General features: G+C 36.0%; 1 protein-coding gene across 1 annotated transcript; it reads right to left on the bottom strand.

Annotated features, from left to right (window-relative positions):
• Window positions 1-289: 289 nt before the first annotated feature.
• On the bottom strand, window positions 290-18,253 carry DNTTIP2 (deoxynucleotidyltransferase terminal interacting protein 2). The gene is made up of 7 exons (XM_053692234.1): window positions 18,070-18,253; window positions 15,034-16,784; window positions 10,275-10,413; window positions 7,490-7,585; window positions 4,666-4,830; window positions 3,196-3,305; window positions 290-792 (listed from the first exon to the last, which is right to left on the bottom strand). Exons 1-7 carry the CDS (start codon window positions 18,139-18,141, stop codon window positions 699-701), a joined length of 2,427 nt encoding a protein of 808 aa, XP_053548209.1. The 5' UTR covers window positions 18,142-18,253; the 3' UTR covers window positions 290-698.
• Between the last annotated feature and the right edge of the window lie 4,597 nt (window positions 18,254-22,850).

Consider the following 22,850-nt stretch of genomic DNA (forward strand, 5'->3'; position numbering starts at 1 on the left):
GTTTAAAAATGTTATGCTCTATTGGAATTATGAAAGAACAATATTGTTTTATGTCCCTTTAATTTTGCAGTCACCAGAGAGTCAGTTGGGGGACCCTAAAAGTCCCAGTCTGCTATAATATACCATGTGGCGGTAAAACTATGCTCGTATAGCCTCATTTCATAATGGTACATCCGTTATTTGTTGTTATGCTATGTGGATTTGCCTTGTGCACTTGTTCTTTTGAAAAGTACCATAATACATGACTTTTAGATCACTGATCAAACTTAAACAGTTAATATTAAATACATTTGACGGCAGAAATGGTAGATTTATTTCCATATAATTTGAATCAATATAAGAAGTTCAATACATATTTATTTTATACTTACATTATTTAAATCGGTTTGAAATTGGCTTTCAATTACCAGCATAATTCTCAGAATGACCAATTAAATTATGAATAATTTGCTGTTAAAGTTCTTTCAGTTTTTATACAAGAGGTTTTTTTTAATTAAAATAAAAAAAAAATTGGCAAATGCAAACTTGTAAAACTCTTTATGGAGATTAGTCTTGATATTGTTTCACACTTTATCTTGGAAGCATAAATCTCATCTTCTCACTGTTATCTTGTAAAAAGCAGTGTCAACAACACTGGGTTCTTCGCCAACCAGTGCAGTGCATAAAGAAAACTACACAGCAAAAAAGCAAACCATGATTTATTTCCGGAATTTCTTCTTTTTACGGTTCTTTTTGCCTTCTGCAATTGCAGCCTTTTCTGCTATTATCTCCTGGTACTTCTTTTTGTTGTACCTGAAATTGAAATCATGAACAATTAAACTGGATTATTTAACATCTAAGTAACAAAGGGCACCAAAAATTGCTCAGATTTCATGCTATATCTGGAGGGCGGTCTTGCCTATTACCCTTGATCATACATTACCAATGTCTCCTATTTCATTTTCTAAATTAGAGATTTCTTGCTATATCTGGAGGCCTGGCTGGAGGGCGGTCTTGCCTATTACCCTTGATCATACATTACCAATGTCTCCTATTTCATTTTCTAAATGACAGATTTCACGTTACTTTAATCCAGCGTTTCACAAACGGTGTGCCACCAAAACTTAATAGTAAAAATATTTTTGTCCAGATTACAATACACTTTTGTCTATTTATGCAATTCTATTGGTATAAAAATGTTTACCAGCCTAAAATGTAAATCAGTGAAACACAATTTTTTTTCTTTTATGATTTAAAGTGAAGGTCAATTTTTGCATATTGCAATACACCACTGCAAACCTTAAAATACAAATATTACAGTCGCTAAGTTTATATTTATATAAAATTATTCGTTTTCACAAAAAAATTATATATATAATACCTCCGGTCTCGCTATTCGCTCCGCCCCTACCACACTTCCTTATTTATCTGTTGTGACGTCGCTGTAGTTCCTACAAGCGGACTACGCTCGTGCACAACAGTATTTTCTAAATGCGCATGCGTTTCGTACACTCAGTAGCGCATGCGTTGAAGTAAAAATCATTACTTTGTATTCAATGAATATGTCCGCAATAGCTTTGAAAATATGCAGGAAAGATCGTAATCAGTCTTACCGTTTTTTTTAAATATTTTGCCTCTGCTGCGATCGAGCGTAGTCGTGGATACAATGTATCAAGAGATTGTGAGAAGGGACAACGCATGCGCATAGCGTGAACGAGCAGGAGGACGATGATGTGTATTTTTTAACGCATGCGCAGTACTTCGTAGTGACGCGAGAGAAAAGGGGCTGGACGCCACGGGGTTAGACGATATATTGGATACCAGGAATGTCACTCAATAACGGGAGTATGGCGGGTGGTTAATACGAAGACAACGGAGAGGAATTAAAAGGTGAAAATAAATAATGTTAACAATAAATATCAATAAATTGATGAATGAACATAACTATTAATTTGAGTCAGCTATTGGAAAAAGTTAAGCAATGCTCCTGACTTGAGCTTCACTTTAAGCTGAGCATACAATTTGAAACAACTTTCCAATTTACTTCTATTATCATTTATGCTTCATTCTCTTAGTATTCTTTATTAAAGGAGCAGCAATGCACTACTGGGATGCACTACCAATCAGCACCTAGCTCCCAGCTCCTGAGCCTACCTAGCTATGTTTTTTAACAAAGGATACCAAAAGAACAAAGCAAATTATATAACAGAAGTAAATTAGAACGTTGTTTAAAATTGTATGCTCCATCTAAAGCCTAAAATAACATTTCTGTGTTTCATGACCCTTTAATTCTGTTCCATTTTTTTTTTTAATGAAGCACATTTCTTAATTACAGCAAATCAAATACTGCCACAAATGCTAAACATTTCAAAATCTTGATTCAGATACAGTAAACAACTTTCCAATTTACTTCTATTACCAAATTTGCTTCATTGTCTTGGTATCCTTTGTTGAAGGATCAACAGTGCACTACAGGGAGTTGGCTGAACACATTGGGTGAGCCAATGACAAGAGGTATATGTGCAGCCACCAATCCTCAACTAGCTACCAGTAGTGCATTGCTGCTCCTGAGCTTACCTAGGTATGCTAAAAAAAAAGATAGAGACCAAAGAAAATTAAATAACAGAAGTAAATTACATGCTCTATCTGAATCATGGCACTTTAAAGGGACAGTCAAGTCCAAAAAAAAAAACTTTCATTTTTCAAATAGAGCATGTAATTTTAAACAACTTTCCAATTTACTTTTATCAACAATTTTGCTTTGTTCTCTTGGTATTCTAGTTGAAAGCTAAACCTAGGAAGGCTCATATGATAATTTCTAAGTCCTTGAAGACTGCCTCTATTTTATTTACTTTTCACAGCAGGGGAGAGCAAGCTCATGTAGGCCATATAGATAGCATTGTGATCACGCCCGTGGCTAGTGGCAGACACTGCACTAATTGGCTAAAATGCAAGTCAATAGATAATAACTAAAAGTCATGTGATTAGGGGCGGTCAGGAGATGCTTAGATACAAGTTAGTCACAGAAGTAAAAAGTGTATTAATATAACTGTGTTGGTTTTGCAAAACTGTGGAATGGGTAATAAAGGGATTATCTATCTTTTTAAACAACAAAAATTCTGGTGTTGACTGTCCCTTTAATTTTGACTTGACTGTCCCTTTAAGGTATTGGCACTTTTATTTACACAACAATCAGTACGGAAACACAAATATTACCTTCTGAATTCTGAGTCTGCAAGGAGTTCTTCCACAATCGTCCTCTTCCTTTGCTTTTTAGGAATGCGTGCATGATAATAATCTACTGGGTCGTCCACTACTGTACCAACCTACGATAAACAGAAACCAATTCTGTAAGCACCAGTGGTTTTTATGTAGTCATTGTTTCTCAACAGAACAAAACATCAATTAGTTTGAAAATATACATTCCAATGTGTTTGCTCATCTGTCAGTAAATGTATGAGGTATATTACAGATAAAAATAACAGAAAAGACAATACTTTAAATCAAGTGAGGAAAACTGATAAGGTGTTTAAAAAAAAAATAAAAAAAAAATTATGATTCGGCCAAAGCAGGAAACTTGCTTCTTAGAATTGTTCTTGGGGCTTCTAACCTTTTAGATTATATTAGATATGGTTATATATAAATATATCAGATTTAAAAAAATCTGAATTTGGCACATTAATATTCTTGCTGGCTCCTAAATTAGACCACTATGTTAGGCCCTGGGTTACGCTACGGTTTCAAAGCATCCACATGAATGTTTTTCTATCCGTTTTAATTATCTTCATAAAGACTAAATTACAGATTTATTTTTTTCTACCCCAGGCAGACTATTCTGGGGCATCCCTCACCTCGTCCCTTTAATATCTTATTTCCTCATATATTCTCAACACTAGGCAGAGATTAGGTCCTTTTTGCCAGTAACACCACAAACAGAATGTAACCACTTCATGCCAGGCATATAGGGAGCAATGAATAAACACATCAGGGCACAGCACATCTCTGGTCCCCTGCTCACGGCACACAAAATGTAGCATCTGTGTGAGATCTGAGTCAAAGCTTCTCCCATGGACAAATATGCTAGGCAGTTGAAAGGAAAGCTAATAAAATGGACATTAAACAGTAAATAAATGCTAGATAGAATTCAAAGAAAAGATTAGTCTGAGAATAAAATGTACATGTCATTCTTAAAGTTTTATTAGTTGCTTAAATAGTGACAAAATAAGTGTAAAGTTTTATAGTGTCTATAAAGCAATGGGAGCTGCCATGTTATAACTTAGGTTACCTGCTCTGCTGTGGCCAATTAGGAACAGTTATAAATAGGTCACTAGAGTGTACAGCCAATGACTGTGTGGAATATAAGTGTTAAGCACTTCCATTTCTAACAAACGGAAATGCTCAATTTCAGAAAGGAATTACAGGAAAAGGGGACAAAATAAATAATGAAAGTTTTTTTATATATAAGATTTATTTTATATTACCATCTCAAAATGTTTAATGTCCCTTAATGCCCTGTATAAGCCAGCAGGAGCAGCATAACAAAATACTGTTGAGCTGTTCCTCAGAATTTGACCCATCCTACCTTTATGCTCCAATGCATATGTAAAAAAGAATCCCACAGAAAATGCAAACATCTGATCTAGCTCAGACTATACATACAAACAAGCTTGTGGAATAGCGTCTCACCTGGAAATATTTAGGGAAGCCATCTCTGTCGTTCTTTTTGTAGAAGCGCTTTGGATCTACAGCAGACCTCATTTTTAATGCCTTAAGGTCATTCTTCAGCTCATCTGTCATTTCTGGGGCTTTCATATCAAACCAGCCCTGTCCGGTTGTTTTTGCCTTTTCTTCCTAACAAAATAAGGAAAGCATTTCTAGGTATTAGGGACCACACAGCTGTGATTTATATAGAAGACAAACTTAAAACCAGAGAGTATAATAAGAAATAAATAACAAAACAAATGAACCAGTTAAAAGATTGTGAAATAAATGCATAAACAATGTTTACTTTAATTTAAAAAACAATTTTAGTAACAATTGTGTAACGCATTAACCAGATAGCTCATATGTGGCCTCTTGTTTACGTCACATGGTTCTGAGCTCAGATTCAGATAAAGTATGATTTAAAAAAATTCAATTTACTTCTATTAACAAATGAACTTGGTTATCCTTCACTGAAAAACAGGTAGGTAGGCTCAGTGGGAAATCTTGCAACAATGCTTTTAACAATGTTATACATTGCACAAACACTGCTGCCATCTAGTGCTCAAAAGCATTCTTGCAAACCTGCTGCCATATAGCTCTGCTTAAAGGGCCATTGAAAATTACATGCTGTAATAAATTAAAACATTTAATTTTTCAACTATTGACCCTGCACTACAGTGTGTTTAATATCCTGCAAAGGGGTTAAACATATAGTATAAGTACCACTTGGGACCAGTGCATGTTTTTTTTACTATTGTGGACCTTTAAATAGACATGAAGGACCACTAAATACAGCATAATTGCAAATTTAACTAGTGCATAATAAGACAATGCTATAACACTTACAATGAATTCAAAATAACCATTAGATTTCTGACAAATGTATACCCCCCCCCCCGATTTTCCCCATGTATCATTGAATTCAAAATAACCATTAGATTTCTGACAAATGTATACCCCCCGATTTTCCCCATGTATCATGTGACAGCCATCAACCAATCACAGACTAGCACACATTTTCAATAGTAGCTGGTGACAAAGTGTGTATATAAAAAAAAAACGGAGCACAATTTGATAATGAAAGTATCTTAACACTGCATGCTCTATCTGAATCATGACAGTTTAATTTTGACTTTAAAGGGACATTCAAGTTCAAATAAATGCTCTAATGTGTTACATTTTATTATTGCTTGAATATAATAGAATCATCCCTTTAAAAAAAAAAGTGTATGTACATAGTTAAACAACTACAGAGCAGCAATGTACTGCTGAGATATAGCTGAGCACATGGTGAGCCAAAGACAAGAGACATATGTGTAGTCGCCAATAAACGGCTAGCTCCCAGAAGTGCATTGTTGCCCCTAAGCCTTCCTAGGTATGCTTCTCAATAAAGGATACCAGGACAACAAAGTGAAATTGTTAACATAAAAGTCTTCAAATCGGATCCATGAAGGTTAAATTCTGACTTATAAGTCTGTTTAAAAATAATGAATCCATAAAATATTTAAACAGAAAACAAAAAAATAAAAAAAAAAAAAATCACTGTATAATCATTATTTTGCCTTTGTAGATTAGCTAGCTTTAGTATTCTTTAACTGTTCTCTCATTTTGTTTTGTATCCAATCATTGTTTAGTTTACCTTGCATACAATAAAAACTAGATCATAAAATATGTGCATCAACTTCATGACTAGGTATTTATCTGAAAATATAGTAAATATAACTCCCCAGGAGCTCTGATGATCTGTAAAGTTTATTTTAGTTGGTCCTAATCTTACCATATTCTTTTTTAGAATTAAAAAAATAAATATTTAATCTGTGCACACAATACGGACATTTACACTTACACAGATTTGTTTTGTATAATAACAAAACCATTTTTTCCCTTAACCTCTTCCGACAGGACGTTCTATGTCGTCCTAACTACACTGGGCTTTAGCGCCATTTGGCTGTACTGAAACCAATGGCGCTTTGTGAATGGGATCGCGGTCTGGAGGGCATGCCTAGCGTCATAGGGACGTCCCCTGACCCGATCCCATCATTGGAATCTTGCGATTGTGCATACCCGGTCATGAAAGGATTAAAGGGACAGTCTACACTGCAACTGTACTTACATTATTGTAATGCTTGCCCAGTGATCACAGTATAATATCCCTAGGAACATTTTTATTCCCATTCAGGTAAAAACGAGTAAGTTTCCAAGCATTTGCAGTTTTGAAATGGCCTTCTGATCCCTCCTACATGTGACATCACTATATCCACGTGGTTAAGAACAGGTGCTGTGTATTGTGCAGAATGAGTTACGCTCGTGCACAGCGATTCTCGCATGCGCACTAAGTGATGCTGCAGACCTTTCTGAACACGGAACCCAACTTGAGATCTCATTTGTAACAGTGGTCGCCTTACAGAATGGAAGCGTTTGTGAAGCACATCAGAGCTTTAGAGACCTCAAGTTGAGTTCCGTGTTCAGAAAGGTCTGTACCAAATCGCAGTGCACAAGCGTAACTCATTCTGTTCACAACCGCAACCACATGGATATAGTGATGTCACATGTAGGAGGGATTAAGAGGCCATTTCAAAACGGCCAACACTTGGAAACGTACTTGTTTTTACCTGAATGGGAATAAAAATGTTCCTAGGGATAATATTATACTGTGTGATCACTGGGCAAGCATTGCAATAATGTAAGTACAGTTGCAGTGTAGACTGTCCCTTTAAAATGAGCAGACAGAGAGCTTTTAAACTGGCATATTAACAGCTGTGTAGAGTTAGTATATTTTATTGAAAGAATGTATATTAATACTCACTCTGCGCTGTTTTTTCAGTTTGTTGATAGATTCGTTGTATGGTGGGACACTTTCCTTCTTTTCAAAATCAGGGGTTATGATGCTTTTTTGAAGGTGCTTTAAAGAAAAAATAATGTATAAAAAAATTAAAGTAAAAGTCCTGACCATTTTTCTATATTCATTACAAACTTCTAGTCTATATGCTCAGGTTAGCACTATGACTAATGTCAAGTTTTTTCTTTCACTTACTTTCCTCTATCATTTCTCTAATGCACTTGCTTTCAAACCTGTTCTCAGGACTCCCCTAAAGGCCAGATTTTCAGGAATACCTTAGATGAGAGTAGGTAAAATAACCATGTTTACTAATCAGCTGATTATTTCCCCTGTGCTCCAGTTCAGATATCCACAAAATCTGGCCTTTTAGGGAGGCCTGAGAAAAGGTTTGAAAACCAGTGCATTAAATGTGTTTAAAATCCATATATAACAATGTCTGAGCATGTCTAGCCTTCTCTTCTGCAATATGATCCCTATACAGTGTGCTCCAAAGCACAAATTAATTGCATAATTAACCCCTAAACGATCACGACATACCATGTACATCACAGGTCGTCAAGGGTTTTTATATCAATTGCACAATCCCCAAATTAAGACCAGCAACGTACAGGGTACGTTGCGGGCCTATAAGGGGTTAAACATAAATTGATTTAATAATTTGTGCAACGTTATTAGCCAATTTTAGCTTAAAGGGACATAAAACAAGTTGGGATAGAGACAAAATATAATATGTACTTTAATTATTTTACCTGCAAATTTATACTGCAGTGCCTCGCCATTAACCCTTTCTTTTAAGTTTCCGAATTGTACAGCTGTAACTCCCCCCACACAATTCTTTCTATGACTAACTATATCCAACTTTGATTCCGTAGAATGCAAGACTTTACACTCATCTGCTGGAGCATGCCTAGAAGCAAATAAGCTACTGTGAACTCAGTTGAAATACAATGCCTGTGTTTCTGATGCTAAACACTGATAAGGGGAGGTGGATCAGACTTCTCCAGACAGCATGGCTTTGTAACTAATTTTGCTTGGTATTTTAATATTCAATTTAAGATGAGTGGCCAGTAAAATCAGCTGAATGGTTTGCCCATTAACAAGTCCCTGATGTAGTTCCATCCTTAGGGTGGGGAGAAACAAAAATGCAATAATTTACCATGTTAATTACAAACAAGTGTTATAACAAATTACAAATCTCTCTATTAAACATGAAATGAAATCCCAAATAAAATGTTTATTCATTTAAGTCTGCTTAATTATTCATCAATGAAAATTAACTTCAAAGCATATTCTGTTCTTTTATCTTAAAAATGAAGCTTTCACTAATATAACCCCAGTGTTTTCTTCTCAGGACCCATTTAATGGGCACACCACCCGTGCTAAAATTTAAAGGGGACAGTCCAGTCAAAATTACACTTTCATGATTCAGATAGGGCATGTGATTTTAAATAACTTTCCAATTTACTTTTATCATCAAACTTGCATTGTTCTATTGATATTTTTTGTTAAAAAGCTAAACCTAGGTAGGCTCATATGCTAATTACTAAGCCCTTGAAGGCTACCTCCTATCTCAGTGCAGTTTGACAGTTTTTCACAGCTAGACAGTGCAAGTTCATGGATGCCATATAGATACCATTGTGCTCATTCTCATGGAATTATTTATCAGTCAGCACTAAAATGCAAGTCTGTCATAAAACTGAAATAAGGGGGCAGTCTGCAGAAACTTAGACATACAGAGGTAAAAAGTATATTAAAGGGACACTGAACCCAAATTTTTTCTTTTTTGATTCAGATAGAGCATGCAATTTTAAGCAACTTTCTAATTTACTCCTATTAGCAAATGTTCTTCATTCTCTTGGTATCTTTATTTGAAAAGCAAGAATGTAAGTTTAAATGCCGACCCATTTTGGTGAACAACCTGGGTTGTTCTTGCTGATTGGTGGATACATTCATCCACCAATAAACAAGTGCTGTCCAAGGTTCTGGACTTTCTTTTTCAAATAAAGATAGCAAGAGAACAAAGAAAAATTGATAATAGGAGTAAATTAGAAAGTTGCTTAAAATTGCATGCTCTATCTGAATCACAAAAGAAAAAATTTGGGTTCAGTGTCCCTTTAATATAACAGTGTTGGTTATGCAAATCTGGAGAAAGGGTAATAAAGGTATTTATCTTTTTACACAATAACATTTCTGGAGTAGACTGTCCCTTTAAGCAAATAAATAAGCTAATATTACATTTTTTCAATGTAAAATTAATTTAGTGATAATTTGTGCATCAATGATAAAATTATGCAATTAATGTGTGCTTTGGATAGCTTAGTAACATTTATATAATATTAAAAAAAAGTATTGAACTGCCCCCCACCCAACTACTTCATAAAGCCACCAGGCTGCCAAAATGTTCTTTTGAGAACATTGAATTCTGTCAATACAGCAGGTACAAAAGGCACCTAGAAAATATACATTTGAATCTAGGATTTTACTGGCGTCCAGCTCATCGGCCAAGCAACCATTGGATGAAGCCGGATTCGTCATCTAAGACAGAAAACAAGTATGAGATGCGGGCAGAGGAACGGTGCAAAGTTTACCATCACTACATGGTAAATATTTTAAAAAAGGAAGCATCTTTAAAATGTTTCAATAAAGTAAAGTGCCCCTGGTTTTATAAATATTGATATAATCTGTGGATTACACTATTAAAGCTTACAAGCGATACTTAACAGAGTCAAATAATTACTCTGAACAAGAGTACCTCATCCTTCTTTTTGTTTTCTTCTCTAATTTTCTTCAACAAATTTAGTCCTGGATTTGGTTTTTCGGCATCAAAGTTGATATACAGCCCACCTAAGTTCTTAATGTTAAGTCCTGTGTTGATGCTGGTTGACAGAACACTGAAAAATATGATTTTACAATCTCAAAATGTGTTATTACACAGGAAAAACATACAAGATATTTATATGGTTTAGTATTCTTACTTATAATCATGTACAAAGGGGTTTCTATACTTTGCTACAAACTGTCCAGTACTTTAAAAAGGAACAAACAAAATCCACAGCACCATATACTTGTAGCCGTTCTTCTCACAGAATGATAGCAAAAACCTTGTAATTACAAGACATGGCGTGCTGCTATAGAACATCATATCAGCCAAGTCATAATGTTTTTAAAATAAATTTAAGAGACACCGAACCCAATTTTTTTCAGATAGAGCATGCAATTTTAAGCACATTTCTTAATTTACTCCTATTATTAATTATTCTTCACTCTCTTGCTATCTTTATTTGAAAAGCAAGAATGTAAGTTTAGAAGCCAGGCCCATTTTTGGTTCACAACCTGGGTTGTGCTTGCTGAATGGTGGCTAGATGCACCCACCATTAAACAAGTGCTGTCCAGTGTCCTGAACCAAACATTGACTGGCTCCTTAGCTTAGATGCCTTCTTTTTCAAATAAAGATAGCAAAAGAACAAAGAAAAATTGATAATAGGAGTAAATTAGAAAGTTTCTTAAAATTGCATGCTCTATCTGAATCACAAAAGAAAAATTTGTGTTTGGTGTCCCTTTAACATAATTTTTACGGCAATTACTTTTTTAATAGCCACCTTTTGCTTTATTTGAAAGAGCCACTCTGAACTTTAGTATGCAGACAACAATGCTAGCCACTGTCATAACGTTAATATAAAGTACATTGTTTTGCAGTTATATGATAAAGCCAATTAAAGATACATATGTAGCAGGGTTAGCCTTGACAAGTCAAGTTCTGAGAATTAGAATTACAAATAATGGGGGCAAAATAAATAATGAAAATGTATTGCAAAGTTGTTTCATTGCACATAACTAAACATTTTAAATAAAACTCTCAAGCCGTTTACTGTCCATTTAAATAATCCCATTACTCAAACACAGGGTAATTTAATCAAAGAGACTACACCAGATCCTGATGGTATGTCCTGTATGCAACTTTTGAACAGTTTGGAAACCATAATGCAGCAGCGCAATAGTTGTCCTTTGCAGATTTAATATATTTATCCAACTCCATTTTTATAGTATTCAGTGCTCCATATGTGGATTTATCAGTGATACCTAGCGTGGAAAACTCTACCTCACAGGTCACAGGGTATACGTATACTAGTCTGTGATTGACTGATGTCTGTCACATGATACAGGGAACCGCAAAATGGGAGAGAAAATTGTTTTTGAAAGAGAAAAAATAAAAAATCTACTGCTTATTTGAAATTCAGAGTAAGGTGCTATTGCATTGTCTTTATTATGCACTTGTTAATTATGCAATTCTACTGTACCGAGTGCTCCTTTAAGAGCACTAGTTTGTTAAAATTGTATCAACTAGTATGCATTGCATTAAAATAAATATCCTGTTTTACTGTGAATTACTACTGGTATTCTGCTTTTTCACATGTTTTAGGTACATAATCTCCAGAGAGATACAAGAAAGTGCCTTTCTATATATTTACGCTCTTAACAAGTTTAATACTTTTAAAAACATATCTTAAATGTTAACTAAATGAAAATAATATTATGTATTGCTATAATTATTATTTCATTAGGTTGAAAACAAGATAACATGTATCTACAAAGAAGAAAACAAGTTACTTGGTATAAAAACCATTTCCACTATACAGTCAATGGACTTTATAATCTCTACTAAAAATTTCTCTCATCTTTTGAATAGGATCAGGTTTTTTAAAGCACAAATATAGTGCTGTGTAATATTTAAACTAAATTGAAATCATGACCTTGACATGAGAATAATATAAAGTCCAAATAGTGTATTTTGTACACACTTACTAATTAGACCACTGTTTATATATGCTGCCTGAGTCTAATATCCCTAACAGCAAGAAACATATTTTTTTGTGTCTGCTGAAAATTTCTGTTTCCTTTGTTTTGAGATGACTTGTCAAGCTGAAAGCAGATTAACCACTCACATATTTCTAAAGCTATGTGTCTAAATTAAAGGAACATGAAACTCAAAATGTTTATTTCATGAGTTAGACAGAGTATGTGGTTAAAAAAAATAATTTAAAAAAATATAAAAATTTACTTTAGCTAATTTGTTTCATTCGCTTGGTATCCTTAGTTGTAAAGCATACATAGGTGGACTCAGCAGCAATGCATTACTGGGAGCTAGCTGCTGATTGGTAGCTGCACACAAAATGCCTCTTTATTGGTTCACCAGATGTATTCAGTAAATTGGAAAGATGTTTAGAATCACATGCTCATTGTGAATGAAAGAAAAATGTTGGGTTTCATGTCCCTTTAAGAAGATGTCAGTCTTAAGAATAGCAGCAGGCTCTCTCTATCCCTGGCAAAACCATGTGACATACAAAGACACTGCTAGGTGATCGCATCGCCATTCTGCTTGAGTAGCATACTGGGACTTGTAGTTCACGGATAGTGTATAGCACTGATTTTCAAACCTGTCCTCAGGCCTCCCCAACAGGCCAGGTTTTCAGGATTACCTTGGATGAGAGCAGGTAAATTAACCATGTTCACTAATCAGCTGATTATTTCACCTGTGCTCAAGTTCAGATATCCTCAAAATGTGGCCTGTTAGGCAGGCATGAGGGCAGGTTTGCAAACCAGTGGTGTATAGCATAGGGGTCAGTTAAGTTCTGGCATTTAGTTGCTATTCTCCTACTCTTCAATTGATGCCACAACTGTTAGCACTGTGCTTGGGGGTTTATCCGGGCAGACAGTGAAAAGCAGGCCAGGTCGCTCCCCCTCTGGCCAAACAGCATTCTGGGACATGTAGTTATTTGACGCTTGGCCTGAAAAGGATCCGATACACAGTGGTTGGGGTATCACCATTCCCATCATCACCTGCATTCCCAGGCGAAGGCATCCCCAAATTATAAAAAGGGGCTTCTTTCATGAGTGGTCCCTGATCTGCCTATGTAGTACAGAGGGGGGGGGGGGACAGGAGCTCTCTTAGGGTCCAATGATCTAAAGCTCTCCTTCCTGATGTGAGGATCTAAGAAGTCTTGTCAGTACTGTGAGATCCTTTAGAATTTTAAAAAGGCGAACTTCAGCTTGAGAGCTGTTGATCTAGAGCTGCATGGCTGTGAAGGAAACACACATGCACATAATGCTCAAAGAAAACCTCCAAGGATTTTGTATGATTTCTCTCCATGCTGGTGTCCATCAGGCCTTTAGAGCCCACTCCTCATCACTAACATCTCCCCGGTGAGTAGCTATTGCAGCAGTGCATTAACATTTTTATGGTGATCATGTCTATATTGGAGGGACATACAATCCCTAATTTGAAATCACAACCTCCTCTTTTCCAAATGTAAACACGACCAAACAAATGAGGAAGTAACACTCATGGGCATTTCCCTATTGAGTGTGACACTATCCCTTCTTCTTATAACCCTAAAGGGACTGTAAAGCCAAAATTACAAGTAAATGAATAGGACAGAGCGTGACATTTTAAACAGCTTTCCAATTTACTTCTATCATTAATTTTGATGAGTTATCTTGGTGTCCTTTGCTAAAGAGCAATCCTAGGTGAGCACAGGAGCATGCATGTGTCTTTAGCCAACTGGCAGCTGTGTTCGCAACAAAGTTTATAGCAATGTTAAACTTTGTTGCAAACTCTGCTGCTACACAGTGTCTGTAGTATTCTATGGCAAATTAAATTCTTGCAATTTAAATATATTTAAGCAGTTGAGATCACAATGCTGATCTTTACATAATATACAACGAACATCCCTCAGTACATTGTAGATAAAATTAGCACTACTTGTTTTAAGGCCATAGTTCAAATGGACACCAAACACGAAAAAAATGTTAGAAACAATGGTGTATTCAAAGCAAAGATTAGCATGAGATATTATTTGTTTTAAAGGGACAGTCTACAATAGAATTTTTATTGTTTTAAAAGATAGATAATCCCTTTACTACCCATTCTCCAGTTTGGCATAACCAACTCAGTTATATTAATATACTTTTTACCTCCGACTACCGTGTATCTAAGCATCTTGTGACAGCCACCTGATCACATGACTTTGTATTTATTATCTATTGAGTTGCATTTAATACTGTGTCGTGCTAAATCTTAAATAACTCCCAGGACGTGAACACATTGTTATCTATATGGCCCACATGAACTAGCAGTCTTCTGTTGTGAAAAGCAAATACAAAAGCATGTGATTAAGAGGCTGTCAATAGAGCCTTTGAAACGGGCAGAAATTTAGAGGTTTAAATGTTATAACATATATTAATCCAACAATGTTGGTTGTGCAAAGCTGGGGAATGGGTAGTAAAGGTGGTATCTATGTGTAAAGTTTTTTTTTGTCTCTGGAGAGTAAAGGAAGCGATCATGTTACATAGCAAATAATCTACCCTAGGTTTAAATGTTTATTCTTTTTTATTTGATTTCCCCCGCTGAGGCTAGTTAGGGACATTTATGAACTAAAATGTAAAAAAACAAACATAAAAATATTAGTGGGGTATTAGACAATACACAGCCATATAAATGAATAAGAACTTACAAGCCAGGTTTGGGTTTGTTCAACAAGTCCTCATCTTCATCTATAAAATCTTCCTCTTCATCGTCAGGTTGCAGTGGTTCATCCACTTCATTTTCTTCATCTTCCGATTCAACATTGACTTTGTCATCAGTATAATATTTTTTGCTGGAGTCCAATCCCGGTACAGTGTCAATAACAAACAGATCTCTATGTGAATCTTCTGGCTGCTCATTTGAAGGCTTTTGTTTGTTTACTTCAGAATGTTCAAAGACTTCCTTGTTTTCATTTTGTGTAACTTCTATTACATCATCATCATCCTCCTCCTGATCATCATCCTCCTCCTCCTGATCAACATCCTCAGATTCTTCACTATCATCACTATCTAATAAGCTTATTATCTGATGTTCTGGTTTGCTTATAAGGCCAGATTTATCCTTGGAAAGATCATTTGCGCTTTCTACAGCACTGTCGCTATCATCAATTAATATACAAGTTGCTTCTGTGTTTTTAATACTTTTCAGTGACTGTATATCAACCTCCATGGCCTCTATTGGCTGTGACTCCACATCTATTAACTCTTTCATTTGTAGGACAGTATCTTTCAACTGTCCTAATGAACTCAATTTTTTTATTTCTATTTCACTGTTATCTATTTGTTTAGGAATATTGCTGGTTTCTATATGCTGAAGTTCTAATTTTGCTGGTGATTCCACAATACATCCTTTATCAGACAAATTGTCTTCTTCCCTTTGAAGAGTTAGTCCTTGACCATCTGATACCTCCTCTACATTTGAATCGTTTATTAATTTTTCATTATTGTGCTCCAAGTTCTGTTTTTTGTCTGCAGGAACCACTGTTGCATCATCACTTACAATTATCGGTCTAGTCCTTAGATTCCTACAAGGTGAAGATAACAATTTTTGTTCTGTACCACAGTTATCTGAGAGCAAAGGTTCTGAGACTGTTACACCACGTAAATGTGTTCTCTGTTTTCTTGGTGAATCAAATTTTTGACTACTGTCCCTGTTCGTTTTATCCCCATCTTCGCTCTCTTCATGCTCAGATTTATGCCTTAGTCTACTACTAAAACGTCTGGCAATAGGGTTTGAAGAAATGCCAGATGAGCAACTTTCAGCATCTGATACTTCTTCCTTTTGGGACTCACTAACTGGGGGTGGAAGCGAAGAAATAGTACATACTGTTTTTCTGACACTACTCCTTGTAGACCTACTACCCCTTATATTCTGAACCCCTGAAACAGAGGAGCAATTTGATTCTGCTTCAGAGACTTCAACATATTCCTTATTATCAGAAGCAGGCTCAGTTGCCATAAGAGACTTTCTACTTGATCTTGTCACAGTTGATCTTCTGGATCTTATATAAACTGAAGAACAATTTGATTCTGTTTCAGATAACTCAGTATCTTCTTTGGATTCCATGATTGGTTCTGCCATCAAAACAGTTCTGTTTCTTAATTTTCTTGCAGACTCTGTAAGGTATGGGAGGGCTTGTCTGCTTCGAGTCATCCTTGTGGAGTGACTGGAGCAGTTAGATTCTGCTTCAGAAATATCAGCATCTGACTGACCACTTCTTCGTCTACTTCTTGTGATGGTTGATATACCAAGCTTTTGATGATCTGAGAGTTCTGGGTGATCTGTCGTGGAGGCTGCATCTTTATATCTATTATCTTTAGAATCATCTGATTGGCTATCTTTCTTCATTCTACTTCTCGTTTTAACTTGAGAAGCAGAAGCCTCAGTTACTGTACTATCCTGGGAAGGAAAGGGAAAAAAATAAGTAGTTCACACAAATGCAAAAATCTTAAATTTTCTCCCCTTTCATATGTTCCTAATAATCCATTTTACCTGCTGGAGTGTATTAAATTGTTAAAAATAGTTCCTTTACAATAATTTTGTCATTTTAACTACCCATTTGCCTGTTGAAACTGAAGACTATTCTATAAATATGTCAATACTGAAGAAATGTCTATAGAAACACAATGTAAATAAGTAGCAACTGTACAAATCAACCTCCAAATGGGAAGTGGAAGAGGGACCAGCCTTCTTGAGAGGGTGTTCCTGCAGGCGCTTTGAATACAACAAACTCATATTAGCTGTTTGCCTGAGTACATGATCCCTTTAAAGGGTCATTAAACACTAAATACATGCTAGGTAGAATGATGCTTTCAGAGAAAAGATTAGTGTGAGAATAACATGTAGATGTATTTTTTAAAGTTTTATTAGCTGTTTAAATAGACAAAATAAGGGTAAAGCTTTAGTGTCTATAAAACAATGGGAGCTGCCATGTTGTAACTTAAGTTACCTTCTCTGCTGTGGCCAATTAGGGACAGTTATAAATAGGTAACTAGAGTGTGCACCCAATGGCTGTGTGGAATATAACAGTGTTCTGTACTTCCATTTCTAACAGGAACTGAAAAGCTCACAATTTCAAAATGGAATTACAGGAAAAGTGGACAAACTAAATAATTAAAGTATATTGTAGAGCTTTTTTATACATACAAGTTATTATATATTACCATCTCAAAGAGTTTAATGTCCCTTTAAGTGCTACAAATGTCACTGTTACATAATATGCTTGATCATATTAAAATTAATCTGTTTCAGTAACTAGTAGCTGATAAATACTTGAGAACCATAACATGCTACTATTGGCTCCTAATTTTTAGATTCCTCTACTAGGATTTAACAATCCAATGAGCCATACTGTATGTTATGAATTTTACACCCTGTGACTATGCTGCATGTGTTACTCCTGATGACCATGCATTTGGTACTCCATGCTCACATGACTGTAACGGGAGTAATGCATGGGGACCATGTTACTTTGCATGTGGGTGTTTTACTTTATAGTTACCATGCTGCATGCTATGTGTTAGCTGCGCCTGGATAAATCAGGGCACGGTATTGATGTGTTCTAACTGGGGACAATGTTGATAACATGATCTGAAGACGTGATACTCTCTGCTAACGCTGCCTATCGTTATTTAACCTAATGTGGCATTGTAAGTCATTAAACTATATTTTGATGCGATTTTACCTCGGATTCGTTACCAGACTCATCTTCTTTTTCAGATTCATCGGTACGCACATTGCGCCTGGTGGTCACCATCTTCCCTGTTCTCTGTCAGACTACGCACGCGCAGTCCTGCAGGAAGCGCTATCCACGTTGAAACGCCAGTGCATACTTCCTGTATGGGTGTACGATGTTGAATTCCATCCGACTAAAAACAAAGCAGGAATCGAAGATTCCGATTAATAAACAATAACCCCGTCAATTAAAAAAAGTTTTTCTAAAAGATTTACCTAATTTGGCCAGCTCTTTATTTAAACTCATTTACATAGTTTCTAAATCCATAAATCTGTTTTAATATTCCAGAGTAAACATTATAGTTTAGCTAAGGCACACACTATTTAATAAGAATGGTATGGCTAGTAAACATTTTTTAAATATCTTCTTTTCTAAAAATCGACATTTATTAGGTAAATATGATTTTAGAGATATCTAGATTAATACAATGTGACCTTTTATTTAGATTTATTTTAGAGATTTAGCAATATTTATCTGTGCTAAGATGGTAGCACTGAGCACCTCTATATAAATCTGTCTGAATTTTGGAGATTTTTACATTTATAGCACATACAACCCAATTCTCATGGTTTGCATTTTACTTAAACTTTCCATAATCCTATAGCTAGAGATTTAAAGTGATTGTAAAGTTTCTTAGTGTATGTACAATTGCTTCAAAACAGGGGCACTTTCATTGATGAAATTTTCTTAAAACCCATTTGGCTAGATTACGAGTTTTGCGTTAAGGTAAAAAAGCAGCGTTATCAGGTCCTAACGCTGCTTTTTTTACGCCCGCTGGTATTACAAGTCTTGCAGGTTTAGGGGCATCGCACACTTTTTTGGCCTTACCCCAAAACCAATTTACGTAAATTTCGTAAAGTCTTTTTTCAATGGGACTTGCATAGCGCTGGTATTACGAGTTTGTCCTGGGAGGCCAAAAAGTGAGAGGTACACCCTCTACCGCCAAGATTCCTAGCGCATTTTAAAGTCAGTAGTTATGAGTTTTACACTACAAAGCTGTAGCATAAAACTCATAACTAAAGTGTTACAAAGTACACTAACATCCATAAACTACCTATTAATCCCTAAACCGAGGCCCTCCCGCATCGCAAACACTAAAATAAAATTATTAACCCCTTATCTGCCGCTCCGGACATCGCCGCCACTAGAATAAACAGCCGCCACTAGAATAAACATATTAAACCCTAAACCGCTGCACTCCCGCCTCGCAAACACAAGTTTGATATTGTTAACCCCTAATCTGCCGCCACCTACATTTAGGGTTGCCACCTCAGCCATGTTTTCCTGGACTCTTATGAGTTACACATGCTGCAGGGTGTTCAGGCAGGAACATGTATTGTGTTTCTGGACAGCATTATTCATATTCCTCCCTGCACACCCTGCAGCATGTGTAACTCATAAGTGTTCTGTATTTTAAGGGACAGGTGGCAACCCTACCTACGTTATACTTATTGACCCCTAATCTGCCCGTATCCAATGTCGCCGCCACTATTCTAAATTTATTAACCCTTTAAACCTAACCCTAACCCTAACACCCCCTAACTTAAATATAATTAAAATAAATCTAAATAAAATTCATATAATTACCTAAATTATTCCTATTTAGAACTAAATACTTACCTGTAAAATAAACCCTAAGCTAGCTACAATATAACTAATAGTTACATTGTATCTAGTTTAGGGTTTATTTTTAATTTACAGGCAAGTTTGTATTTATTTTAACTAGGTAGAATAGTTACTAAATAGTTATTAACTATTTAATAACTACCTAGCTAAAATAAATACAAATTGACCTGTAAAATAAAACCTAACCTAAGTTACACTAACACCTAACACTACACTACAATTAAATAACTTACCTAAATTAAATACAATTAAATAAATTAAATACAATTAGCTAAATTACAAAACAAAACAAAACACTACATTACAGAAAATAAAAAACAAATTACAAGATATTTAAACTAATTACACATAATCTAAGAGCCCTATCAAAATAAAAAAGCCCCCCCAAAATAAAAAAAAAACCCTAGCCTAAACTAAACCATCAATAGCCCTTAAAAGGGCCTTTTGCGGGGCATTGCCCCAAAGAAATGAGCTCTTTTACCTGAAAAAGAAATACAAACAACCCCCCAACAGTAAAACCCACCACCCACACAACCAACCCCCTAAATAAAACCCTAACTAAAAAAACTAAGCTCCCCATTGCCCTGAAAAGGGCATTTGGATGGGCATTACCCTTAAAAGGCCATTTAGCTCTATTGCTGCCCAAAGAACTAACCTAAAAATAAAACCCACCCAATACACCCTTAAAAAATCCTAACACTAATCCCCTGAAGATTAACTTACTGGGAGAAGTCTTCATCCAAACGGCAAGATGTCCTCAACGAAGCCGGCAGAAGTGGTCCTCCAGACGGGCAGAAGTCTTCACCCAGTATGCATCTTCTATCTTCATCCTTCCAAATGGAGCGGCTCCATCTTCAAGACATCCAGCGTGGATCATCCTCTTCTTCCGACGTCTTCTTGCTGAATTAAGGTACCTTTAAGTGACGTCATCTAAGATGGGCGTCCCTTAGATTCCTATTGGCTAATAGAATTATATCAGCCAATCGGAATTAAGGTTGAAAAAATCCTATTGGCTGAACAGCCAATAGAATGCAAACTAAATCCTATTGGCTGATTGCATCAGCCAATAGGATTTTTTCAATCTTAATTCCGATTGGCTGATAGAATTCTATCAACCAATCGGAATCTAAGGGACGCCATCTTGGATGACGTCACTTAAAGGTACCTTCATTCAGCAAGAAGACGTCGGAAGAAGAAGATGCTCTGCGCCAGATGTCTTGAAGATGGAGCCGCTCCGCATCTGAAGGATGAAGATAGAAGATGCTGTTTGGAGGACCACTTCTGCCCGTCTGGAAGACCACTTCTGCTGGCTTCGTTGAGGACATCTTGCCGCTTGGATGAAGACTTCTCCTGGTAAGTGAATCTTCGGGGGTTAGTGTTAGGATTTTTTAAGGGTGTATTGGGTGGGTTTTATTTTTAGGTTAGGGCTTTGGGCAGCAGTAGAGCTAAATGACCTTTTAAGGGCAATGCCCATCCAAATGCCCTTTTCAGGGCAATGGGGAGCTTAGGTTTTTTTAGTTAGGGTTTTATTTGGGGGGTTGGTTGTGTGGGTGGTGGGTTTTACTGTTGCGGGGGTTGTTTGTATTTCTTTTTCAGGTAAAAGAGTTGATTTCTTTGGGGCAATGCCCCACAAAAGGCCCTTTTAAGGGCTATTGATAGTTTAGTTTAAGCTAGGGTTTTTTTTTTATTTTGGGTTTTTTTTTTATTTTGATAGGGCTCTTAGATTAGGTGTAATTAGTTTAAATATCTTGTAATTTGTTTTTTATTTTCTGTAATTTGTTTGTTTGTAATTTAGCTAATTGTATTTAATTTATTTAATTGTATTTAATTTAGGTAAGTTATTTAATTGTAGTGTAAGGTTAGGTTTTAGTGTAACTTAGTTAGGTTTTATTTTACAGGTCAATTTGTATTTATTTTAGCTAGGTAGTTATTAAATAGTTAATAACTATTTAGTAACTATTCTACCTAGTTAAAATAAATACAAACTTGCCTGTAAAATAAAAATAAACCCTAAGATAGATACAATGTAACTATTAGTTATATTGTAGCAAGCTTAGGGTTTATTTTATAGGTATTTAGTTTTAAATAGGAATAATTTAGTTAATGATAGTAGATTTTATTTAGATTTATTTAAATTATATTTAAGTTAGGGGGTGTTAGGGTTAGACTTAGGTTTAGGGGTTAATAAATTTATAATAGTGGCGGCGACATTGGGGACGGCAGATTAGGGGTTAATAAATGTAGGTAGGTGGCGGCGATGTTAGGGGTGGCAGATTAGGGGTTAATAAATATAATGTAGGTGTCGGCGATGTTGGGGCAGCAGATTAGGGGTTAATAAGTATAATGTAGGTGGCGGTGATGTCCGGAGCGGCAGATTGGGGGTTAATCAGTAAAATGTAGGTGTCGGTGATGTCGGGGGCGGCAGATTAGGGGTTAATAAGTGTAAGATTAGGGGTTTTTAGACTCGGGTTCATGTTAGGGTGTTAGGTGTAAACATAAAATGTGTTTCCCCATAGGAATCAATGGGGCTGCGTTACTGAGCTTTACGCTGCTTTATTCCAGGTGTTAGACCTTTTCTCATCCGGCTCTCCCCATTGATGTCTATGGGGAAATCGTGGAGGAGCACGTACAACCAGCTAACCGCTGACTTAAGCAGCACTGGTATTGGAGTGCAGTGTGGAGCGCTATTTTGCTCTACGCTCACTTCTTGCCTGTTAACGCCGGGTTGATAAAAACCCATAATACCAGCGCTGCAGGTAAGTGAGCGGTGAGAATAAACTGCAAGTTAGCAATGCACCCCTCTTACCACAAAACTCGCAATCTAGGCGTTTAATTGTAAAATATGTTCCATTTTATGAGGGTAAACATTGTGTTGTTCCTCTGCCTGCAACTCGTACTTCATTTAGCTCTGCAATTATGAATCTTGCTTCTTCCAATCATTGCGTGCCCCACGAGCTGGATGCCATGTGGGGCATGCAATGATTGGAAGAAGCCTTAGTTGTCATCATTCAGCAAAATTAAGTACGAGGGGCGGGCGGAGGAACGGCTCAATGTTTACCATCACAAAATGGTAAAGATTTTACAAATAAAGGGTCTTAAAAAAA

This window comes from Bombina bombina, chromosome 9 (assembly GCF_027579735.1).
Source record: "Bombina bombina isolate aBomBom1 chromosome 9, aBomBom1.pri, whole genome shotgun sequence".
NCBI classification, from domain to species: Eukaryota; Metazoa; Chordata; class Amphibia; order Anura; family Bombinatoridae; genus Bombina; species Bombina bombina.

Excerpts from the sequence above, each read along its gene's own strand:
- DNTTIP2 (XM_053692234.1), bottom strand. The coding sequence starts at position 18,141 with ATGGTGACCACCAGGCGCAATGTGCGTACCGATGAATCTGAAAAAGAA. Across the intron at positions 16,785-18,069 it reads AGTCTGGTAACGAATCCGAG|GATAGTACAGTAACTGAGGC; the intron begins GTAAAATCGCAT and ends TTTCCTTCCCAG. Across the intron at positions 4,831-7,489 it reads AACTGAAAAAACAGCGCAGA|GAAGAAAAGGCAAAAACAAC; the intron begins GTGAGTATTAAT and ends TTATTTTGTTAG.